The sequence below is a fragment of the Elephantulus edwardii genome, unplaced genomic scaffold, assembly GCF_000299155.1.
Source record: "Elephantulus edwardii isolate Elephantulus edwardi_28Jun2011 unplaced genomic scaffold, EleEdw1.0 scaffold00215, whole genome shotgun sequence".
NCBI lineage: Eukaryota > Metazoa > Chordata > Mammalia > Macroscelidea > Macroscelididae > Elephantulus > Elephantulus edwardii.
The window spans coordinates 2,735,589-2,756,288 of record NW_006399965.1 but is presented as its reverse complement, the minus strand read 5'-3'; the positions used below and the strand labels follow the sequence as shown (position 1 = coordinate 2,756,288).

Genomic DNA, 20,700 nt, shown 5'->3' with positions numbered 1-20,700 from the left:
CTGGCAATAATGGCCCAAGGTCTGACAGATGATGAGGATGGCATGGACAGGACAAGGTTCAGATCTGTTGTTCATACTGTCACTATAAATCATGCTTGCCTAGGCGGCACCTAACAAAAACAGTCTTTGACTATTACAAGACAGTGATGAGCAGCGTGTGCAGGTTTTTATGTGAACATTGTCATTTGTCTGGAATAAGTAATCAAGAGTTTAATTTCTTGGATGTTCAGTTAGCTTTGTAAGTCTCCACCATGTTTTGTACCACAGTTTATACGCCTTATACAAGCACTGTAGTGACCCAGTTCTTTCCATCCTTGTTGACATTTGCTATTATCATCCTTTTTTAAATTTTTGTCATTCTGATCGTTGTATAGTAATACCCCACTATGGTTTTAGTTTGCATTTCCTTAATGACGTATTATGATGAACAACTCTTCATGTGCTTACTGGCCATTTGAAGAGGCTCTTCAATAAAATATCTAAATGCCTGTTAATATCTGTAGTCTCATTGGAGTGCTTGTTTTACGAATTTGTTATCCTTCTATGCTTTAAATGAAGTTTGCTGAGAAGTTTTCCACTTCACCATTCATATGGATTTTATTTTGTGACTTAGTTACAGTCACCACATTGAAACAGCACTCTTGTCTCTGACTGTTGGTGATTCTTGCTTTCATTCATCCCGTGATTTTATCCCTTTCTGTCTTCTGGTTTTCTCTCCTGGCAGAGCCTGCCCTTTGGCTCTTGTAGGAGAGTGTACGAAGGCGTTAGAACCTCCTCCCCTCCTAGGTGGTTCTGGGGGTATATGTGTATGTGTGTGTGTGTGTTAGCATGTTTCTCTTACGTCTGTTTGGCTGAAAGTTGAGTCACAGATGTGTTTATTTAAGGTTGAGTTTTGGAACTTCCTTATGTATTTGTTAGATATATAGTTTCCAAGTATTTTCTCCCAGTCTATAATTTGCCTTTTGATTTCTCCTCAAAAAGCTTTTAATAGAGCAAAAGTTAAATTTTAATGAGATTCAATGTAGGAATTTTTCTTTTTATGTGTTCTGCTTTTGGTGTCAAATCTAAGGACTACTTTTCTTAGCTCTAATTGGTCTGAAAGATTTTTTTTTCTCTTTGTCATTTTTTCCTCTACAAATTTTGCAGTTTTGAATTTTCTGTTTAAATCCATAGACTATTTTGAGTTGAGTTTTTCTTTTTGTTTAAATATGAAATTTTGGTCAATATTCTTTATTTCTCTTTCATCTCTATTATATTTAGACATACAACTTCTGCAGCGTCAGAAAGGCATTGCATCCTCCACTAACGGATTTTTTGTCTTTGCCAAAAATGAGGTGGACATATTTGTGTAGAAGCTTTGCTTCTCACAACTGTCTTGCTGATATTTGATGGGGGACAAAATCTTCAACATTTAAAGAAGAAAAAATGTCAGAAGCTCTTTTATCCTTGATGAATCATATCAACCAGTGTAAAATATTCAATTGTAAAATATTTGATAGTTTTGAGAGGGCTCATTGCATACTCGTGAATCAGATGAGAACCAAGCCAGATGAGAACAGAAGACTTGGCCACTCTCCCATCACAATATTTCCTTTCACCTAAATAGGAAGACGTGGGAAAGAGTGCCCCTGGTTCCTTTTCCCCAGGGCCAATACATAGTTGCTTAAATTTGGCTTCCAGGAATTCATAGGGATGAGAACAGGGACTGGCCTTTGCCAGGCTGCGCTTTGCACAGGCCTCAGAAGGTACATGCAACCCACAATTTTGCCAGGGACTTAGGCGTCTACACACCAAATTGATAAAGAAGATCTGAAGAAAGCAGGCCTCAGCCTAAGCAGATAATTACGCCAATTACAGCAAAATCCTACCAGGTTTAGATCCGAGTGCTGTGAAGTTACCTTCTCCTTTGGTTTCTGGAAACATGCATCTCTATAAACCAGCCTGTGCAGACATCCCCAGCCCCAAGCTGGGCTTACCCAAATCCAGCGAATCTGCTCTCAAGTGTAGACGCCACGCAGCAGTGAACAAGACCCAGCCGCAGGCAGCCTGCTGGCCGGCTAGGCCCAGTGGAGCCGTGGAAAGGAGACAGCTGGAGACGTTTCTGCGTGTGCATGGAGTGTCGTTGCAGGACACCACCAAGGCCAAGACCGGCATGGTGTACAGGTATTTGCTGATTAAGGGGTCACCCAACCAAGGCCCTACCTGGAAGGGAAGGGGGGCTGCATCCAAGGTTATTGTTGTGGTTTGCCAGTTCCCACAGACAGCCTGTGAGCACAGACTAGAACAGTCCCATGGGGATTTCAGGAAGTTTTGGGGAAGACCTCAAGGCCTTTCTTCCAAGGTACCTTAGGGTGGTTTCAAAATCTGAGTGGGACTCTAAAGAAATAATGATTAAAATAGAAAAAGAAAATATTCTAAAGGAAAAGTAAAACAATGAATTCACTCAGCCCTCTTCTTGAGTTGCCTTCCTTTTTTTAAAGCTGTACATCTTCTACATTCTTTTTACTTAAAAGGTGACATAAAAGACAGTGATGCTTAGCTGTATAAGGGCCTAGCCCGGCCCTGCCAGCAGATACAGTTTTGACTGGAGGAGGCAGAGGCGGGTGGATTGGCAGGTCCAAATGAGAAGGGGAGTGTCCCCTGATTCTTCAGGGAATGTGTAAGTTAAATAGAGGAACGTGGTTGGTTTTTTTTTGTTTTTGTTTTGTTGTTGTTGTTATATTTCCAGAAGCTCTATTTTTTTTTTACTTTTTTTTTTTAAATTGGTTTGCTTACAAAGCTTATATACATTGTATTTCACACTATTCTTCCTTCACATTGTGTTTCATACAATCATTCCCATGCATCATGTTTTATAAACTCAATCACCACTGGACCTTGTCCATCACTATCCTGTTTTTTGTCTGGATCCCTCCTCTTTCCTTTTTCTCCTCCCTCCACCCACCAAACTGTACAATATTGTGGTTTCACCCCTACCCATCCTCACCTCTCTGCTCCCCTACCCCCCACCGACCCAAGTTCCTATACATGCTCTACTAGTTATCGTTCTATTTTTACAATAATGGTCTTATGTGGTTTTTATTCCTCTGAGACTGCGTTAGTTCACTCAGCATAATGTTCTCCAGCCTCTCTCATATTACGTAGTATTTTCCAAAATTGCTGCTCCTGAGTGCTGCATAGTATTCCATTGTGTGAATGTAGCACAATTTCTCAATCCATTCGGCTGTGGTTGGACATTTGGAGAGTTTCCATGCTGAATAATGCTGCTATGAACACTGGTGTACAAATCTCCTTTTCTATCTCAGTTCTAATTTCCTTGGGGATATTCCTAGGAGTGGAATGGCTGAGCCACATGGAATTTTTATATTCAATTTTTTGATGAAATACCAAACTATCATCCAGAGTGGTTGCACTATTTTACAATCCCACTAACAGTGTATGAGAATTCCCATCTCTCTACATCTTCTCCAACATTTATTGCTTGTGGCTCTACTAAACTTTGCCATTGCTGCTGGGGTGAGATGGTGTCTCATTGTGGTTTTGATTTGCATCTCTCTTATTGTCTGATTTTGAGCATTTCTTCATTGTGTCTGTTGGCCACCTGAATGTCTTCCTCTGTGAAAATTCTTTCCATGTCTTTTTCCCATTTTGTAATTGGGTTATCATCCTTTTTCTTCTGGAGTCCCAGGAGTATTCTGAAAACTTTTGTTATGAGACCCTTGTTTGAAATGGTATTGCCAAATGTTTGTTCCCACTTGGTAGGCTTTCTTTTCACCCAGTTGGAAAAAAAACCACACAACAAACTGAGGAGCACAGAGTTTTAATCTTTAGAAGATCCCATTCATCTATTTTATCCTTTCTAGATTGTGCATTTCTGGCTGTATTTACCTGTCTCTTTATAGTATAGACTAGGCCTACTAACCTTGGCCCCAGTTTGTCTCTGATGAACTTTATGGTTTAAGACTTGATTTTTAATTATTTATTTATTTTTTTTTGGTATGGTGTGAGATGTAGATCATGTTTCAGCTTTCTGCAGGTAACAATCCAGTTTTGCCAGCACCATTTGTTAAAGAGGTTGTCATTTCCCTACGTGATAGGTTTGTTTCTTTGCCAAATATCCATTACCATAGATAGCTGGGTCTATTTCTGGGTTCTCAATTCTATTGCATTGCTCCCTGTGCCTGTCATTGTACCAGTACCATGTTGTTTTGGTTACTAAAGCAGTGTAGTAGCTTTTGACATCAGGGAGTGATATGCCTCCCATTTCATTTTTGTTTTTCAGAAGAGTTTTGCTTATTTGAGGTTTCTTTACAAATAAACCTGGCAGTTTCTCTTTCCATCTCCTTAAAAAATGAAAAAGGTATCTGTATTAGGATTGCGTTGTACATGTAGATTGCTTTTGGTAGAATTGTAATTTTCATAATATTGAGTCTGCCTATCCATGAACAGGGTACAATTTTCCATTTCTTTAGGTCTTTTATTTATTGTATCTTACAGAAATGTTCTGTAGTTTTCTTTATACAGGTTTATTGTTGTCTCTAGTTAAGTTCACTCCCAAGTATCTCAATTTGTGGTTGGCTATTGGAAATAGTATTGCTTTCTTGGTTTCCTTCTCTGAGTTCTTTTTGTTACTTTGGAGGAATCCCACTGATTTTTGGATGTTGATCTTGTATCGTGCAAACCTACTAACTGGTGCACTTGCTCTAACAAGTTTTTTGTTGAGTCTTTGGGGTTTTCTGTGTACACTGTCATATCATCTGCATACAGTGATAGTTTAACCATCTCTTTGCCAATCTGGATGCCTTTTATTTCCTTCTCCTGTCATATTGCCCTAGCAAACACTTCCAATACAGTATTGAAAAGAAGTAGTGATAGTGGGCATCCTTGTCTGGTCTCTGTTCACAGGGAAAATGCTTTTAGTCTTTTTCCATTGAGAATGATATTTGCTCTTTGTTTTGCATATATACTTTTTACTATGTTGAGGAAATGCCCTTCTATTCCACTTTTGCTGAGTGTCTTAATCAGAAAACGGCGTTGGATTTTATCAAATGCTTTTTCTGCATCAATTGCTAAGATTATATGGTTCTTATTATTTGCTTTGGTAACGTAGTATATTATGTTGTTTGTTTTTCTTATGTTGAACCATCCTTGCATACTAAATAGAGGACGTTTTAATGCAACCTGGGCTTCCCTGGCTGTTAGTTTCTGCTAAGCCCGTTAGGTGGGGTGTGCTGCTGGTTAATAAAGAAGCCCATGGGGGTGAGCAAGCTCCTGAAATGACGGCACTTTTTATCCCTGGCACCTTTGATTAACTACTGCTTTTCCACTAACCTTCACTCTCATCATTTATCCTGTGAAAGACTGAGGAAAGGGAGAGATCTTTCCCAATGTGAGGTTGACATGCACACTTTACAAATTGCTATGGGCTGGGAAACAGCTTCCTCTTTCCTGAGCAATTGTGTTTGAACATTCTGTATATCTATCGCCTCTGCCTAATGAATCACCCGGCAGCACCCTCTGCTTGACAAGATGTCAGGGCAGCTGATGAAAGCAGTTCAGAAGGACAGATCCCGAGCATGCAGACATGATTTAGGATTCCTACACAACAGCTGTCCTAATTCAAGTTCAAAATGTCCACTTCACAAAGTTAGGCTGTTTCACATGTACAAAGAAATCTCTACTGATACATTTGAACCTCACGCTATCATCTAAAGATCTGTGTCAGTGTCATGGCCACTGCTCTAGCTCATCAACTCGTTTTATTAATATTGAACTTGCAGTGGCACGTGCCTCTCTGGAGAGTGAGGCATTTGACGCAGCCTGTCATGTCGTCGGGAGTGAGAGCTGGGCCATCTCCTCCCCTGCGACTTCCTGCCTCTGAAAACCTGCAGTCTGTTTTTAGGGGAGCTCTGGTGGCCTAGTGGCAAGGAGCTGCAACTACAATGCCAGAGGAGCACGGTTCGAATCCACCAGATGCTCTGCCGGGGAAGGAGGGACAATCTCCTCCTGTACCAGTCAAATCTGATTTGATGGTACACTCACACAAAAATGATAAAATAAAAAAAAATTAAAAAAACAACAAACAAAAACCTGCAGTCGGGTCAGCTAGGAGCTGATTCTGACTCGACGATACATGATAACAATTTATGAAATAAAGGACTTGTGAGGAAAAGGAATGGACCCTTTCAGATGTATAGGGAATTTGGGGAGTGCAAATGACTAAGTGGTTAACTGTCAACTGAAGAGTTAGTGATTCCGCCCACAGGGCATCTCCTGAGGGAGAAAAGATTTGGAGACGTGCTTCTGTAAAGATTAAAACCCAAACCGAACTCAGTGCCATTGAGTCAGACCTGAAACCTGATTACAGCCTAGAAAGTGGCATTGAACTGCACACAGGCATTGCCGTGTGTTGGAATGGACTGTCCACACCTCCAGCAGCACATGACAGGCTGTTTACCCCGGTGTGTTGCGGAAGAGGAGCCCAGGCAGGATTTAGAGCTTTTGGCCCCGCACACCAGGATGGGGAAGGAGGTGCCCACACCCTCGCCTGGACTTTCTCCAGAGCTCGTTTTTGGTGAGCAGCCTTGTTTCTCAGCCTCTCCACCTTCCCTCGCTTTGCTACGCTTTCTCCTGAGGTGGTGGCAGTGTGAGAACATAGACTAGGCAAAGGATTATTTCACCTTCTTTACATAATCTGTTTCTGCCTCCTGGTTATGGAAGAGTTGTGTTCTCATCAACCTTCCACAGATATAGAGTATCTCTTTCTCTCTCCGAAGACTTGGTTGGGTTATCAATTCCACCGCTTTTGATTTGTGCCAGTGTTCAAGTGATGTTCCTAACACAGTGATTTTCAAACCGTTATTGAGCAGAGGGAAACGCTCTTGAGACAGGTGGAAGCAAAGCTGCCCCAGGTGATTGTGGGAAGCCCCCGACCCCTTGTTCAAGGGCAATAGTCACCCCTACTGTGGTCCTGGGCATCCTTGCAGGTCCATAATCTCCACACTCAGATGTGGACAATTCTAACTAAAGCCCTGGAGCCCTAGGCTCTGTGACCTCGGGGATCACTGAGTCTTTGCGTCCCTGGTCTTGGAGATGCCTGTCTGCTCACTGAGGTGAGCTATTTTGTAAGTATATGTACGGCTATTTCACAGTCTAGCAAGACGTAGAATGTAGCTTGTTCTCAAATTGCAGGAAGAGGAGAGGTGTTAACAAAAACAAACCTCAAGTTCATTGTCTTGAGTTGGGCTGACTAGAGGTGACCCTCCAGCAGGTTTTCAGAGGCGGTAAATGCATAGGAGATTGTCCGTATTTCTCTCACATAACATCTGGTACATGCAAATCACCTGCCTTTGAATCTGAGGCATAACTCCTTACCCCGCTCCCCCAGGCACCAGAGCCCCTGGAGGGGCGGAAGTGACATTGGATTGCGAACTTATCTTTGGAGTAATCAAAGCTTTGCATTTGGATGAGTCTGTAGTGCCCAGCTGCCTCTCACTGGTTGCCATTGTCCTCTGTCCATCTGAAAGCCAATCTCCTTTTCCAGATTCCCTGAGTCCTTTATCTAGTCTTTATTCAAGGAACTCAATAGTTTGCCTGATTTTAAACATTAAACCTGGTGGACATCAAGTCAGTTTTGACTCATGATCTTACAGGTTTCTAAACACTGTGCTAGACAGAGTTCTCCCTAGTAGACAGACATATCGTTACAGCCTTACAAATAAGTGCCTCTGAGTGAATTTGAATCACTAACCTTTTGGTTAGCAGTCAGATACACTAACCCTTTGTGCTACTCGGGGATCCCTCCTTTAGGTAATTAGAAGGTATGTTGAAGGGGAAATTGAGGTGTATTTCAACATTTCTGGTAAAATTGGAATTTTAAAAATAAAAATAGTTGGGATTAAATGGGAATGTGACTTTCATATTTTTTTTCTTTTAAATAAAATTTTTATTTTATACTGGTTTACTTACAAAGTTTGTATACATTGTTTTTCACACCGGATCTTTCCCATTTCCTTTACCCACCCCTCCCTCCACTTATCAAATTGTGCCAGCCTTTGATTAACCACCATTCCACCCAATCCCACCCCACTCCACCCCTCCTCACGTCTCTGATCCTACCCTCCCCCACCTTGGATCCTCATTCTACAATAATACTCTTATACAGTATTTGTCCTTATGGGACTGAGTTAGTTCACTTAGCATTATGCTTTCCAGTCCCTCCCAAGTTAGGTAGTAATTTACAAAATCATTGCTCCTGCATGAGGCATAGTATTCCATTGTGTGAATGTCCCATAATTTCTCAATCCATTCGATTGCGTTTGAACATCTGGGCTGTTTCCATGTTATTGTGATGGTGAATAATGTTGCTATGAACATTGATGTTCAAGTCTCCATTTGTGCCTCAGTTTTCATTTTCTCAGGGTATATTCCAAGTAGTGGAATAGCTGGGTCATATGGAATTTTTATGTTCAGCTTTTTGAGGAAATGTCAGACAGGTTGTACTATTTTACAATCCCACTAACAGTATATAAGAGTTCCTATCTCACCACATCCTCTCCAACATTTATTACTTGCTGTCCTCTTAAACTTTGCTACTGTTACTGGGGTGAGATGGTATCTCATTGTGATTTTGATTTGTATCTCTCTTTTATTGCTAGTGATTTTGAACATTTCTTCATGTGTCTGTTTGCCATTCGAATATCTTCCTCTGTGAAAATTCTTTCCATATCTTTTGCCCATTTTGTAACTGTGTTAAACAGTCTTGTGAAGGCTCTGTAGGATTCTATAAACTTTTGATACGAGATCCTTGTCTAAAATGGTATTGCCAAATGTATTTTCCCCAGACAGTAGGTTTTCTTTTCACTCTGTTGGGAAAAGTTTTTGTTGCATAGTAGGATTTAATCATTCATCAATTTTATCCTCTTCAGATTGTCCATTTCAGGCTGTATTTGCCAGTCTCTTTATACCATAGACTAGGTAGTCTAAGGTTGATCCCAGTTTGCCTCTTATGAACTTTGTGATTTTGGGCTTTACTCTCAGGTCTCTGATCGACCTTGAGTTGATTTTTATGTATGGTGTGAGATGTAGATCCTGTTTTAGCTTTCTGCAGGTAGCAGTCCAGTTTTGCCAATACCATTTGTTGAAGAGGTTGTTATTTCCCCATTTGATAGGTTTTATTTCCTTGTCAAATATCAGTTGATCATAGACAGGTAGGTCCATTTCTGGGTTCTCGATTCTGTTACACTGATCATTGTACCAGTACCATGCTGTTTTGGTTACTACTCTGTGTAGTGGGTTTTGAGATCAGGGAGTGCTATGCTTCCCACTACATTGTTGTTTTTCAGATGTGCTTTGCTGATTCAGGGTCTCTTTCTTCTCCAAATAAACTTGACAATTTCCTTTTTGATCTCCTTGAAAAACAAACGAATTTGGTATCAGTATTGGAATTTCACTGAACATGTAGATTGGTTTTGGTAGGCTTGTCATTTTCACAATATTGAGTCTTCCTATCCATGAACAGGAAGCATTTTCCCATTTATTAAGGTCTTTAATTGTGTCTTGTAGAAATGTTCTGTAGTTTTCTTTGTACAGGTCTTTTGTGTCTTTATTTAGGTTCACTGACTTTCATATTCTTATTTCTCATTTGATTCCTTCCCCGTTCCCTCAGAGAACACGCTGTATAAAGACTTCTACTCAGCCTTAATTTTTTTACATTCTTCTTTCGGAGAGGCATTGTTTTAATGTGGAAGGTCATGAGCTTTGGAATTCTTTAGGCCAAAGTTCAAATCCCAGGTCTGCCTCTGTATGCACACGAGGTGGATGCAAGATGAATGCCGGTTCCCTCCCCACCTAGTCAATAGCTTCTGTGAATTAGTTTAAAGGGAATGAAAGTTCCCTCCAGCTGAAACTTAAATATGGATAAAATAGAATATTACCAGAAGGACAAGAAAGAATAAAGCGCCCGACAGTAATTTACAATCTGTGTAGGTTTCTGTTCTGAGTTTTAGAATTCTGAGTTGTCTGGGAGAGCTGGATAAGCTGTTTGCTCTTCCTAATTTGGTCAGATGCCATTGCAGCCTGCAGTCCACCACCAGCTGCTCAGGGCCCTTGATCATCTGTTAGAGCATTGGACTGCGTTTCCATGGAGACTTGGTTATATTTCTAACTACGGATGACCAGGGAAGGGGGAAAACCAGTAAATATGCAAACACATGCCTCCACTCAAAAGAAACTGGAGGAAATTGTTTGAACGTGATACAAAAAAATGCCAAGTTGCCGTGTGCATCCTTCTGTTGGTTTTAGATTCTGCAGCAACAATGAGACCATTTCCATGGATTCATTTTATTAATGACCATAAAAAGGTGTCCATCCCTCAGTTATTTCCAAAGGAGTTCTGATGATGCAGTAACTGAAAGGTCAATGGTTCCAACCCACCAGCAGGAGTAAGTTGAGGCAATCTTCACTGGTCAAGAGTTACTGCTGAAAACCCTACGGGACAGTTCTCCCCAGAATCTGCTCAGTGACAAATGGTTTGGGATTTGCTTCTTAGTTATTTTTAAGAGGCTGAAAATGGATTGCCTCTATTACATAGCTCTGAAGTTTGCTCCAAACAGTGAACAGTAGGTGGAGCACGAAGTCAAGGCTTTGCTGAGAGCTAATTTTATGGACAAATCATCCAAGATACCCTGACTAAATAAGGCTGCAGAAAGCACTCAACAGTGAAACAATTTTCCGGGGGAGCATCGGTGGCACAGTGGCTCAGTGCTTGGCTGCCAGCTGAAAGGTCAGTGGTTCAAACCCACCAGTCACTTAACAGGAGAAGAGACCTCAGCTCCTGTGTCTTATGCTGCGTTCTGTAGAGAAGCAACCCCAAGGAAAACTTGTAGAGAGATATTTCAAGGAAATAATGACTCACGTGCTTGTAAAGACAAGAGAGTTTCAGATTCATGGATCGAGAGAGAGGCATTTGGGGAGAGTTGAGTCCATCTCCTCAGCAGGCAGGCAGGTTCTCAGGCCGCTGGCTTTCGAGACCGCTGGCTTCAGGGGCTGATGAAGCCAAAAGTTGTAGGAGATCATGGTTGCAGATGGCTGGCTTTGAATATTGACAAGTTCAAAGTTAGTAAGTGTAGCAAGTCACTGGCTTGGTTCTGGAGGCCACTGGTTCAAGCCCGAGAAGACAATAGAGAGCTTAGACATATATTCCATGGAGGCCACTCTTCCCCCTAGCCCCATTATTATTGATTTTAATGAAAATTTACAGAGATTTTGGATTTCAATTCATTCATTGTTGCACTTTTTATACAATCCCTCCCCCCAGGTCCACTCCACTATGCAGCCTTTGTTCTGGACTCCTGTCATGACAATAATACCTAATCTTATGAGACTTTTCCTTAATGAGATAATGCTAATTATATCTTTATAGAACTTTCCCTAATCCTACCTCCTTAACCTCATAGAACTTAGATACAACACATAGGATAGTTACATCATGACCACATTGACAGACAATATTAACCATCACATCCTGTAAAACAGTCTTGAAAACCCTCTGAGAGCAATCATATTGGGCTGATATGAGTTGGAATAAACTTGAGAGCAACTATCAATAATAATAACAACCATTAATAATAATAATAATAATAATAATAATAATAATAATAAATAAAAATTATTGGTCAAGAGAATCCCAAACAGATCCAGAAGGAAGGTCTAATTCAGGGCTCAGTAATGTTTTCCTGTAATAAGCTCGAAAAGAAATATTTTGTAATTGCAAACCTATCTGTCTCTGTGGTAACAGCTGAATTTTGTGATTGGAGCATTAGAGTGGCCACTCTAAATACAAGGGTGTTATAATAAACTTATGGACATTAAAATTTAAATTTCAAGTAATTTTTGTATGTTATAAATTGTCTTCTTTTATTTGGTTTTCAAACCATTTCATTCTTTCCCAGCGTTAAGAGCTTGCTTTTCAATACTTTCTCCACCTTAAGTATTCCTACACAGTCCATCGCCCAGGTCAGTCCAACCCAAAGCCTGTCCTTCCTCTCTCACATTATGATACACAGAAGGCATAGATTGTTAGCTGTTGGTGTGTGTGTATCTCATCTCAAAACCCTTTGTCATGCATTCTGTGAGGGGGCTTGTAGACCTGCTTGGAGCCCCTCAGACCTGCTCATTGGGTAGTTGTGGGCGTGACTATAGAAATGAATAACCTAGAAAAAAAAAAGCTACCTATGCAAGAGGTTGTATTTAAAAAAAATGCCTCAGCTACATGATTTATTTTAGATTGGCCTAATTTCTGTGCTGATTTGCTCTGGGCCCTCTGGCTGTGTCTTTTCTTGCTTCAGTGTCGGTGGCACTGAGACGGTGGGGCTCTGAGCCCTGACTCAGCTGCTGGAGAATGGAGAAGGGCCTTGGGAGACCCTCACAGAGGGGCGTGTAAGGACCAGCAGAAGGTTCTCACTTCCCACTGAGTGGAATTCAAGTTCTAAAAAAAGTCTGTTTGGAAAGTGTCAACTTGGATATAAAATGCATGAGAATTCAAGCAGTAATGAGAAATGACGGTTTCTTGGATTTGAAATGAGAAAGGCAGAAATTTGATTTATTTTGCAATCTCCACTTGCGGTTTTACAGGATGATGTGTGCTTTGTCCAAGAAGCCTGATGGAAACAGTGAAAATTCAGGGCTCAGAATAACACAGAGTAGAAAGTTGTGGTCAGGAGTTTCCTCTGGAAAAAACAAGCATTCTGGGACCCAGATCTCTTGGCCAAAGAGTCTGGGTCTTATCTGACTATGGGTCAAATACGTTTCTACTCAGGGAAGTGGAGGGGGGAATGGGGGTGGTTGGAGAAGAAAAACAGTTTCTGAGCTTCTCTGCAAAGCCCATAAAGACCACTAGATAGCACTATTTCACAAAGAAAAGGAAACACTGTCCTTTGAGTGGCAAGGAATTGCACTGCCAACACAAAGGTAAGCAGTTCAAATCCACTAGCTGCTCTGAGGGAGACAGATTGGCAGTCTCCTCCCGCTGGAGGGGCCAGCTATGAGTTGACATTAAAATGCAACAATGAACTTCATCTAGATAATTCTTGACCAGAATGCAATTGAAATCTCCATCTTTTCCTTTACAATAATAAGTAAGAAAGTTCACTTTTGGGACCACAATTTGATCTGTTTTAAGAATGAGAGAAATTACGAAATTATGGGGTTCATGCTGCATAATCTGGGGTTTTGAGAATCCCTAGCCCTGTAAACCAGTAAACTGACCCATGCTGACCCCAAATGGGCCAGAGTCGGATTATATTACTAGTTTTCATTGGCTGATCCTCCCCCCCCCCTTTTAAGTAGTTGGTAAGATTTTCCCCCAGAATGTCACTAGATAGACTAGAACCTCTTCACCTTTTTAGTAGGTAAGTGGATTAACAGCACCATTAGGGATTGAGTCTCCGATCTTACAGTTTTGACTCAGAACTCATTCTCTCACTGAGTACATAGTGGATGCAAACCACCGGCCTTTGGGATGGCGGTACAACTCCTTACCGCTAAGCTACCGGAGACACAGTTTGTTGTTACCGTGAGGTGCCATCGAGCCAGCTAAGACTGACAGCAACCCTGCGAACAACAGACCTGAACCTTGTCCTGTCCTGTCCCCCTCAGCGTCTTGGATATGCTTGAGCTCGTCGATACAGTCGCTGTGTCATACAGAGTGTGGAAGGTCTTCCTCTTCTCTCGTCTTCCACCTTTCCCCACATGATGGCTTTTCCCAACACTGGCCCCTCTTGATAATATTCCCACGGTGTGCAAGACCAAGTGCCAGTATTCTTGCCTCTAAGGAGCTCTCTGGTTGTGCTTCCTTAGAGAGTTTATTCTTTGGAAGTCCATGAATATTCAGTACTTTCCCCCCAATATTGGAATTGAAAGGCATATTGTGAAATTTCAGATGATTCAGAAGCAATTGAAAAGAACATGTCTTGGATCAGGTTCATCTTAGGTTGGTTGTTTTTAAATTGGTATTTTTTTTTTGACCTTTAACTTTGTTTTTTAATTAAATAACATCTTTAAAAGCTGGCTTCTTTTTATAAATGTCTCAAGTTTTGTACAATAGTTCCGGTACTAATTACAACTGACCATTTACAATTGTACAGATTTCAACCAAGTTAAAGAGAAGTTTCACAGAGGCTTTGCTGTCCTTCCCCTCCTTACAGCCGTTCTTGATATTTCCTGGCTTTCTGCATCTTCTATTTTCCTTTAAAAATCCGGGAAGCTAAAGCCTTCTGACTTTGTTTCCTGGACATTGTAGGATCTTTGATCTCAAGTACTACTGAAGAAAAATATCTTTTTGTCTTGTCTAGATTGAATCAGTGACTTTAGGTATGGGAAACAGAAGTCTTTGGTTGGGAGTAAAAAAATACAAAATCCTAGGTGCTCAAAATTCCTCTCACTAGCTGTTATTTCTTTCTGTTACATCAACTTCTTGTCAGGAAATAATATGCTTCATTCATGTCTTTTCTTCCAGGAAGATTCGCTTGCTTCCTCGGCCTGGCGGCGGGCTGGGAATCGCAATCACGGCTGGGGGCCGGAGTGCCACCCGATCCACACCGACACTCACTGGGGCTCTAGCTGTCCGCCTAAATTGATATTTTAATGAAAGTTTGCAGGAAACTAGGATTTCCGCTCATTCATTGTTGCACATTTCCCTCCCTACCCCCAGTTCGCTTTTCTATTTAAAAAGTTTTCTTTCATTTTTTTGTTGCACAATTTCCTCCCTTCCTCTGCCTCCCCAGTCCACTTTGCTATGCACCTCTATTTCTTTAAGATAGTCCTTTTCCTCATCTATTTAAGTGCATTATTTATCCCCTTTTTTCTTAGTTTTCCCCCAACCCCCATGTCAGTCCTGTTCTATAACAATGGCATTATGTAGTATTTGTCCTTTTGTGACTGAGATATTTCATTCAGCATGATGTCCTCCAGGGTCACCCATTTTGTAGAATATTTTATGAGTTCCTTGTTTTACAGTGCACCATAGTTTTTCTTAGTGACTAAGGTGTGCCTGATCCAGGCCATGGTCTTCACAATTACTTGCTATGCATCAGAGAGTTAGAAGAAGAATCAAAGCCTTTGGAGTACTTAATATACCATGGACCACCAAGAGAACAAACAGATCAGTCTTAGAGAGAATGAAACCAAGCTTCTCCTTGGAGACAAGAATATTGAATCTTCATCTCTCATGCTTTGGACGTATGGCCAGGAAGGACCAGTCCCTGGAGATACTTGGAAGGGTGGAGGGACAGTGCAGGAAAGGAAGACCCCAGATGAGATGGTTTGACACAGTTACTGGGGTGATGGGAGTACATGTATCAGAGTTAGTGAGACAGGCTCAGGATAAGGCAGGATTCAGAGATACTGTAAGTATGGTAGCTATGAACTGTAGGGAAATAGTGCATAATGACAATAACAACCAGTTTTCTCTTGTTCAGTTTGGAGAAGCTTCTTGGTTTATATATATATATTGCATGAGCACAATGAAGTTTTCTAGAATTTTCATCATTTACACTATTAGCTATAATTTGTTGTGATTCACAGTCAAAACCCTTTGCATATTCAAGAAAACAAAAACATCTTAATGGCATTCTCTACTTTCAATCAATATCCATCAGCCATCAACTATGTTTCACAGCCTCCCCTGAATCCAACTTGAATATCTGGAAGTTCTTATTGATATATTATTCTAGCCATTTGGAAATAATATTCAGTATAATTTTACTTGCATATCATATGTTGTTGTTATATAACATAGAATCAGAACTAACACCTAGCTGGCCCTCCAGTGGATTTTCAGAGGTAGTAAATTGCACTGGAAGAGATTACCCATCTTTCTCCTTGGTGGATTTGAACAATGAACCTTGGGTTGGCAACTCCTTACCACTAAGCCACCAGATCTCCCTGCAAACATTAACAAGCATTGGCGACTGGAATGCAAAAGTTGGAAACAAAGAAGAATGGATAGCTGGAAAAATAAGCATTTGGTGAAATAAATGAGGCTGGAGACTGAATGACAGAATTTTGTATAATCAATGATATATTCATTGCAACTGTCTTTAAAAAGCTTCATAAAAGGTGATTTACACATGTGGGCCTCGCTTGATTGACTACACAGAAATCAGATAGACTGCCTCTGTGGAAAGAGTTGATGAAGAAGCTCAATATTAGCAATCAAAGCAAGGCCACCAGCTGGCTGACAAGTATTTAAGTGCAAGTTCAAATTGAAGGAAAACACGAAAATGAGAATAAGTCCATAAGAACCAAAATACGACCTAGAGTCTCTCGTACCTGAAAATAGAAACCATCTCAACAATGGATTCGATGCTTTGAACACTAATGGTGGAAGCTCAGATGAATTGTGAGATGAACTCAAGGACATCATCCACGAAGAGAGCAAAAGGTCATTATAAGAAAGGGGAAGAAATAAAGTCCAAAATGGATGTCCAACTATAAGTGCAGGAGAATGTAGACGCCAAAAGGGGAAGAAATGCTGAAGTAAATGAGAAGAACAGAAGGGGAAGGGAAAATATCACTGGGCAACTGAGATGGGGGTGTGTGTGTCAGGGGATGAAGTCATAGGACGGGTCCAAAGGGGACTTGAAAAGATGGGGTGATAATAAACATAGAGCAATGATAATGGATTATATAAAAGATACTGTATATGAATGTCTAAAACACAAAGCACATGTACAAAACACAGTGCATGTGAATGATTATATGTAAACCAATAAAAAAGTAATTTTAGAAAGGTCATTACAAGTATGGAGAAAAATAGAAAGACCAAAATGGATGTCGAAAGAGACTAAAATTTTAGTAGAATGTAGGGACTAAAACAAAGAGAAGAAAACTGAAGTAAAAGAGATAAACAGAAAATTTCAAAGGGCAGCTCAAGAAGAGACAGCAAAGTAGTGTAACAAAATATGCAAAGAGCTCGAGAAAGCTGAAAGAAGAAACTCTGAAATTCTCAAACTGAAATAACTGAAGAACAAATTCAAGCTCTGAGTTGCAATATTGAAGGAGTCTATGGGGGGATTCTTGAATGATGGAAGACACATCAAAATGTGATGGAAAGAATATGCAGTTACTGTCCCCTAAAGAGTTGGTTCACACTGAGCCATTTCAGGAAGACGCAACTGATCAAGAATCAGTGATGACGGAGGAAGAAGTTCAAGCTTCGTTCAAGGCATTGGCAAGGCCCCAGGAACTGAGGGAATAAAAATTGGCATGTTTCAACAAACAGATGCAGCCCTGGCTGTGCTTACTAGCTTATGCCAAGAAATTTGACAGACAGCGACCTGGTCAATTGGAAGATATCCATATTTGTTACCATTCCCAAGATAGGCGATCCAACAGAGTGAGAGTAGGCATATGCTATTATAAGCTAACCAGTTAAGATATTTGACAGAGCAAATTTTCCATGTCTAGGAAGTTCCTATCACAGGCAATGCTTAACCACACCACAGTCCCCTGGAGGTGGCTGATGGAGAGAAGAAAATCAAAGTGTCACCTTGAGTTAGTTTTTCTTCTGAAAATCTTGTGTCAATGTATTCTCCTGGATCTCAGACACAGGCATCGTCCAGGTGGAGCAGATGGGGTACATCTGGAAGGTAGAGATGTCAGGATTATCTGGAAGGGGCTTTACTTTGGGGCAAATTTGGGGCAGGCAGCTGGTAGCGCCCTGTTCCCCCTGTCCTCCACAGACCACTCATTATTAGGGAAACTTACCTCTCCACACCTAGTATGTTTTCCTTCTGTTCAGCAATTTTTCTGTCTGTCCCTTAGCTAATATTCAACGGTTCACACACACAGTTTCAAATAAGGTGGCTTTTAATAGATTGTCTGAAAGAATGTATCACAGTCAAAGTTGTTGTTAAGTACTGTCGAGTCGTAGATGACTCATAGTGACCCTATGAACGAAAGTCTTGAACACGAAAAACTTTCTAAATTCATAGCGTCTTCAGAGGCAAGCTATTTAGGAAGTGGATGCCACTCTTGCTTCCAAACCTGTTTTAATTTGGGAGCTCTACCAAACACACTGTCTACCATGGGCAACCCTCATCGCATATCACAATGTTTATACCTCATCAGTGTCACAATGTTTATACTCACAGCAACCACTAGTTACCTCTGTACAGCAAATTGACAGAGCAGTTGCTATACAACTTAGAAGGATGTTTGACTGAAAACAATTAACAGTGGGGGTCCAGGTTGTTGTTGTTATGTGTCATCAAGTCTCTTCGACTCATAACGACCCCTATGTACAACAGCCCTAAACTCTGCTCTATCCTGTGCCAATTGCACTGTCTCTGACACACCCATCCCAATTACCCCAATCACTGAATCAATCCACCTCATAGAGGGCCTTCCCCTCCTGTGCTGTCCCTCCACCCTCCCAAGCATGATGTCCCTCTCCAAGGACCGGTCCCTCCTTACAACACGTCCAAAGAATGTTAGACGGAGCCTCAGAATCCTTGCCTCCAAGGAGCCGCCAGGTTTGAAGGCATTATTTCCAGACAGGTTATCTAGTCCTTAAGGCTCAAATAATCACCTTTATTATTTTGAACTATTATTATAATTTTGAGTTCCTATTATTTTTATTGTAAAGGTTTACAAATCCAAGTAGTTTACAAATCCAAATTCCAGTCAAGAATTCATTTACAGATCGTTCTTGTAAAGCTCACATTGTTTACTAGCCGGAGATTATCATAATCTCCCCATTTCCTCCCTAGGATCCCTGTCTCCTCATCTGGTTTCCCTGTCATTCCCTGCCTTCTCAGCTGATATTTTGGATGAATATTAACTTCCTGGGCTTTTCTAGTTGACCGCTTTCAGCACCATATTTTGGAAAGTGCTTTTATTGATCTTATAGGCTGAGAGGTCAGCTTTGAGAGGTTCCTGGCGCTTTGATGGTGCGAGGAATTGTGCTCTAGCCACAAAGTGGTGCCTCTCTGCTCATGGTCCGAATCCGTCAGTGACTCCTCCTGTTTGATTTACAGCCTCAGAGAGCCCCAGGCAGGGTGGCTGTGAACTGGGCTGACTTGAAGGCAATTAGTTGCGTTTTTTGAGTTTGAGTTTCAAGTTAGAAAGCAGTGTAAGAGCAGTCATCTTAGGGATTTGTCCACTATCCCTCAGACTGTTGTTGTTGTTGCTGTTAAGTGCTGTAGTCTCATAGCAACCCTGTGAATGAAAGTCCTCAACACTTTTATGACTTTCATCCTTTCTCCAGGTTCATAGGGTTTCCGGAGGTAAGCTATTTACCCATGTGGATGCTATTCCTGCTTCCAAGCTTGTTTTAATTGGGGATCTCCACTAAACACTGTCCACTATGGGTAACCAGTATCGCATTTGACACATCAATGTCACAGTGTTCAGATTCACAGCAACCACACGTTACCTCTGTATGGCAATTTTCTTTCTTTTTTTAAATTAATTTTTTTACCACATCTTCACTTGTTTTAGGGGTGTGCTTCTGTTGTGGTCCAGGCCTGTGGGGGTGGTAATGCTATCAATCACTCTCTGATTCTTCTCATCTCAAGTTGGAAGATGCTGTATTTCAGGTGGGTTATTTATCCTTTGGACTAAGTACCGGCTGCTTGCTGCTGTTAAGTGCTGCACAGTCTACTACAATTTGCAGCAACCTGAGCATATGAACGCTGCCCTTTCTTCTACCATTCTCATGTTCTCCATCATACTCAAGCTCATTGTCATAGTCACTGTGTCAGTCTCTGTTATTGAAGGAGGTCCTCTCCTCTCCTCGCCTCTGCATTTCCCAGAATGATGTTCTTTTCTGAGGATTGATCCCACTCGACAGCATGTTGACAGTATGTAAGACAAAGTTTCACCATACTAACCTCTAAGAGCGCCCTGTTTACACTTCTTCCAAGACAGACATGTTTGTTCTTGTGCCAGTTTCTGCTATATTCAATATTCTTTGCCAATATCACAACTGAAAGGCATTGACTCTTCTGTCATCCTTATACATAATGCAAGCTTTGGTGTTTTCAATTGCTTCCTATGTATTGGGAAGTTGGATAATTGATAAGGATGACAGAAGAGTCAATGGAACGGAATGGACAGAAGGGTTATAGAACCCTGGTGATGGTTAGAAGCACAATTTAGAGAGACAGGCAGATTAGAATAGACTTAGTAGGAAGATGAATTTACAGTATTTATCTCTTATAAACATTTTTTTTGTCAATGAAATGGAAATAACATTCAGTTGTGGGATGATACAATAGATACCTCTGAAGAAAGCAAAAGGTGCTACAAAGACAGAAGAGGAAGAAAAGACCAAAATGGATGTCAGAAGAGATTCTGAAAAATGCACTAGGGCATTGAGAAACCAAACAAAGGAAAGAGATCAGAGAGTGAAAGAGATGAACAAATGATTGCAAAGGGCAGCTTGAAAAGCCAAAGTAACATAAAGGAATGCAAAACACTGGAGTTGAAGAATAAAAGGGAAGAAGTCACTCAGCATTTCTCAAGTTGAAAGAACTGAACAACAAAGCCAAACTTTGAGTTACAATACTGAGAAACACTATGTGAAAAATCTTAAATGCTAGGAAGCATTAAAAGAAGATGGCAGGTATACACAAAATTACTGCAACAAAAAGAATTAGTCAACAAGGAAATATTTTGAGAAGTAGCATATGATAAAGA

General features: G+C 40.9%; 1 protein-coding gene across 3 annotated transcripts in view; it reads left to right on the top strand.

The window, feature by feature from the left end:
* KCNAB1 (potassium voltage-gated channel, shaker-related subfamily, beta member 1) overlaps positions 1-20,700 on the top strand; it is a 613,103-nt gene that overhangs the window by 28,036 nt on the left and 564,367 nt on the right. The window contains exon 1 of one of the 3 annotated variants that reach the window (XM_006897776.1): positions 1,909-2,163. The exons of the other annotated variants lie outside the window; for them this stretch is intronic. Within the exon in view, the coding sequence (XP_006897838.1) occupies positions 1,922-2,163 (242 nt within the window). The 5' untranslated portion in view covers positions 1,909-1,921. Of the gene's footprint in view, positions 1-1,908; positions 2,164-20,700 lie in introns of those variants that run through there. 3 annotated transcript variants of the gene reach the window in all.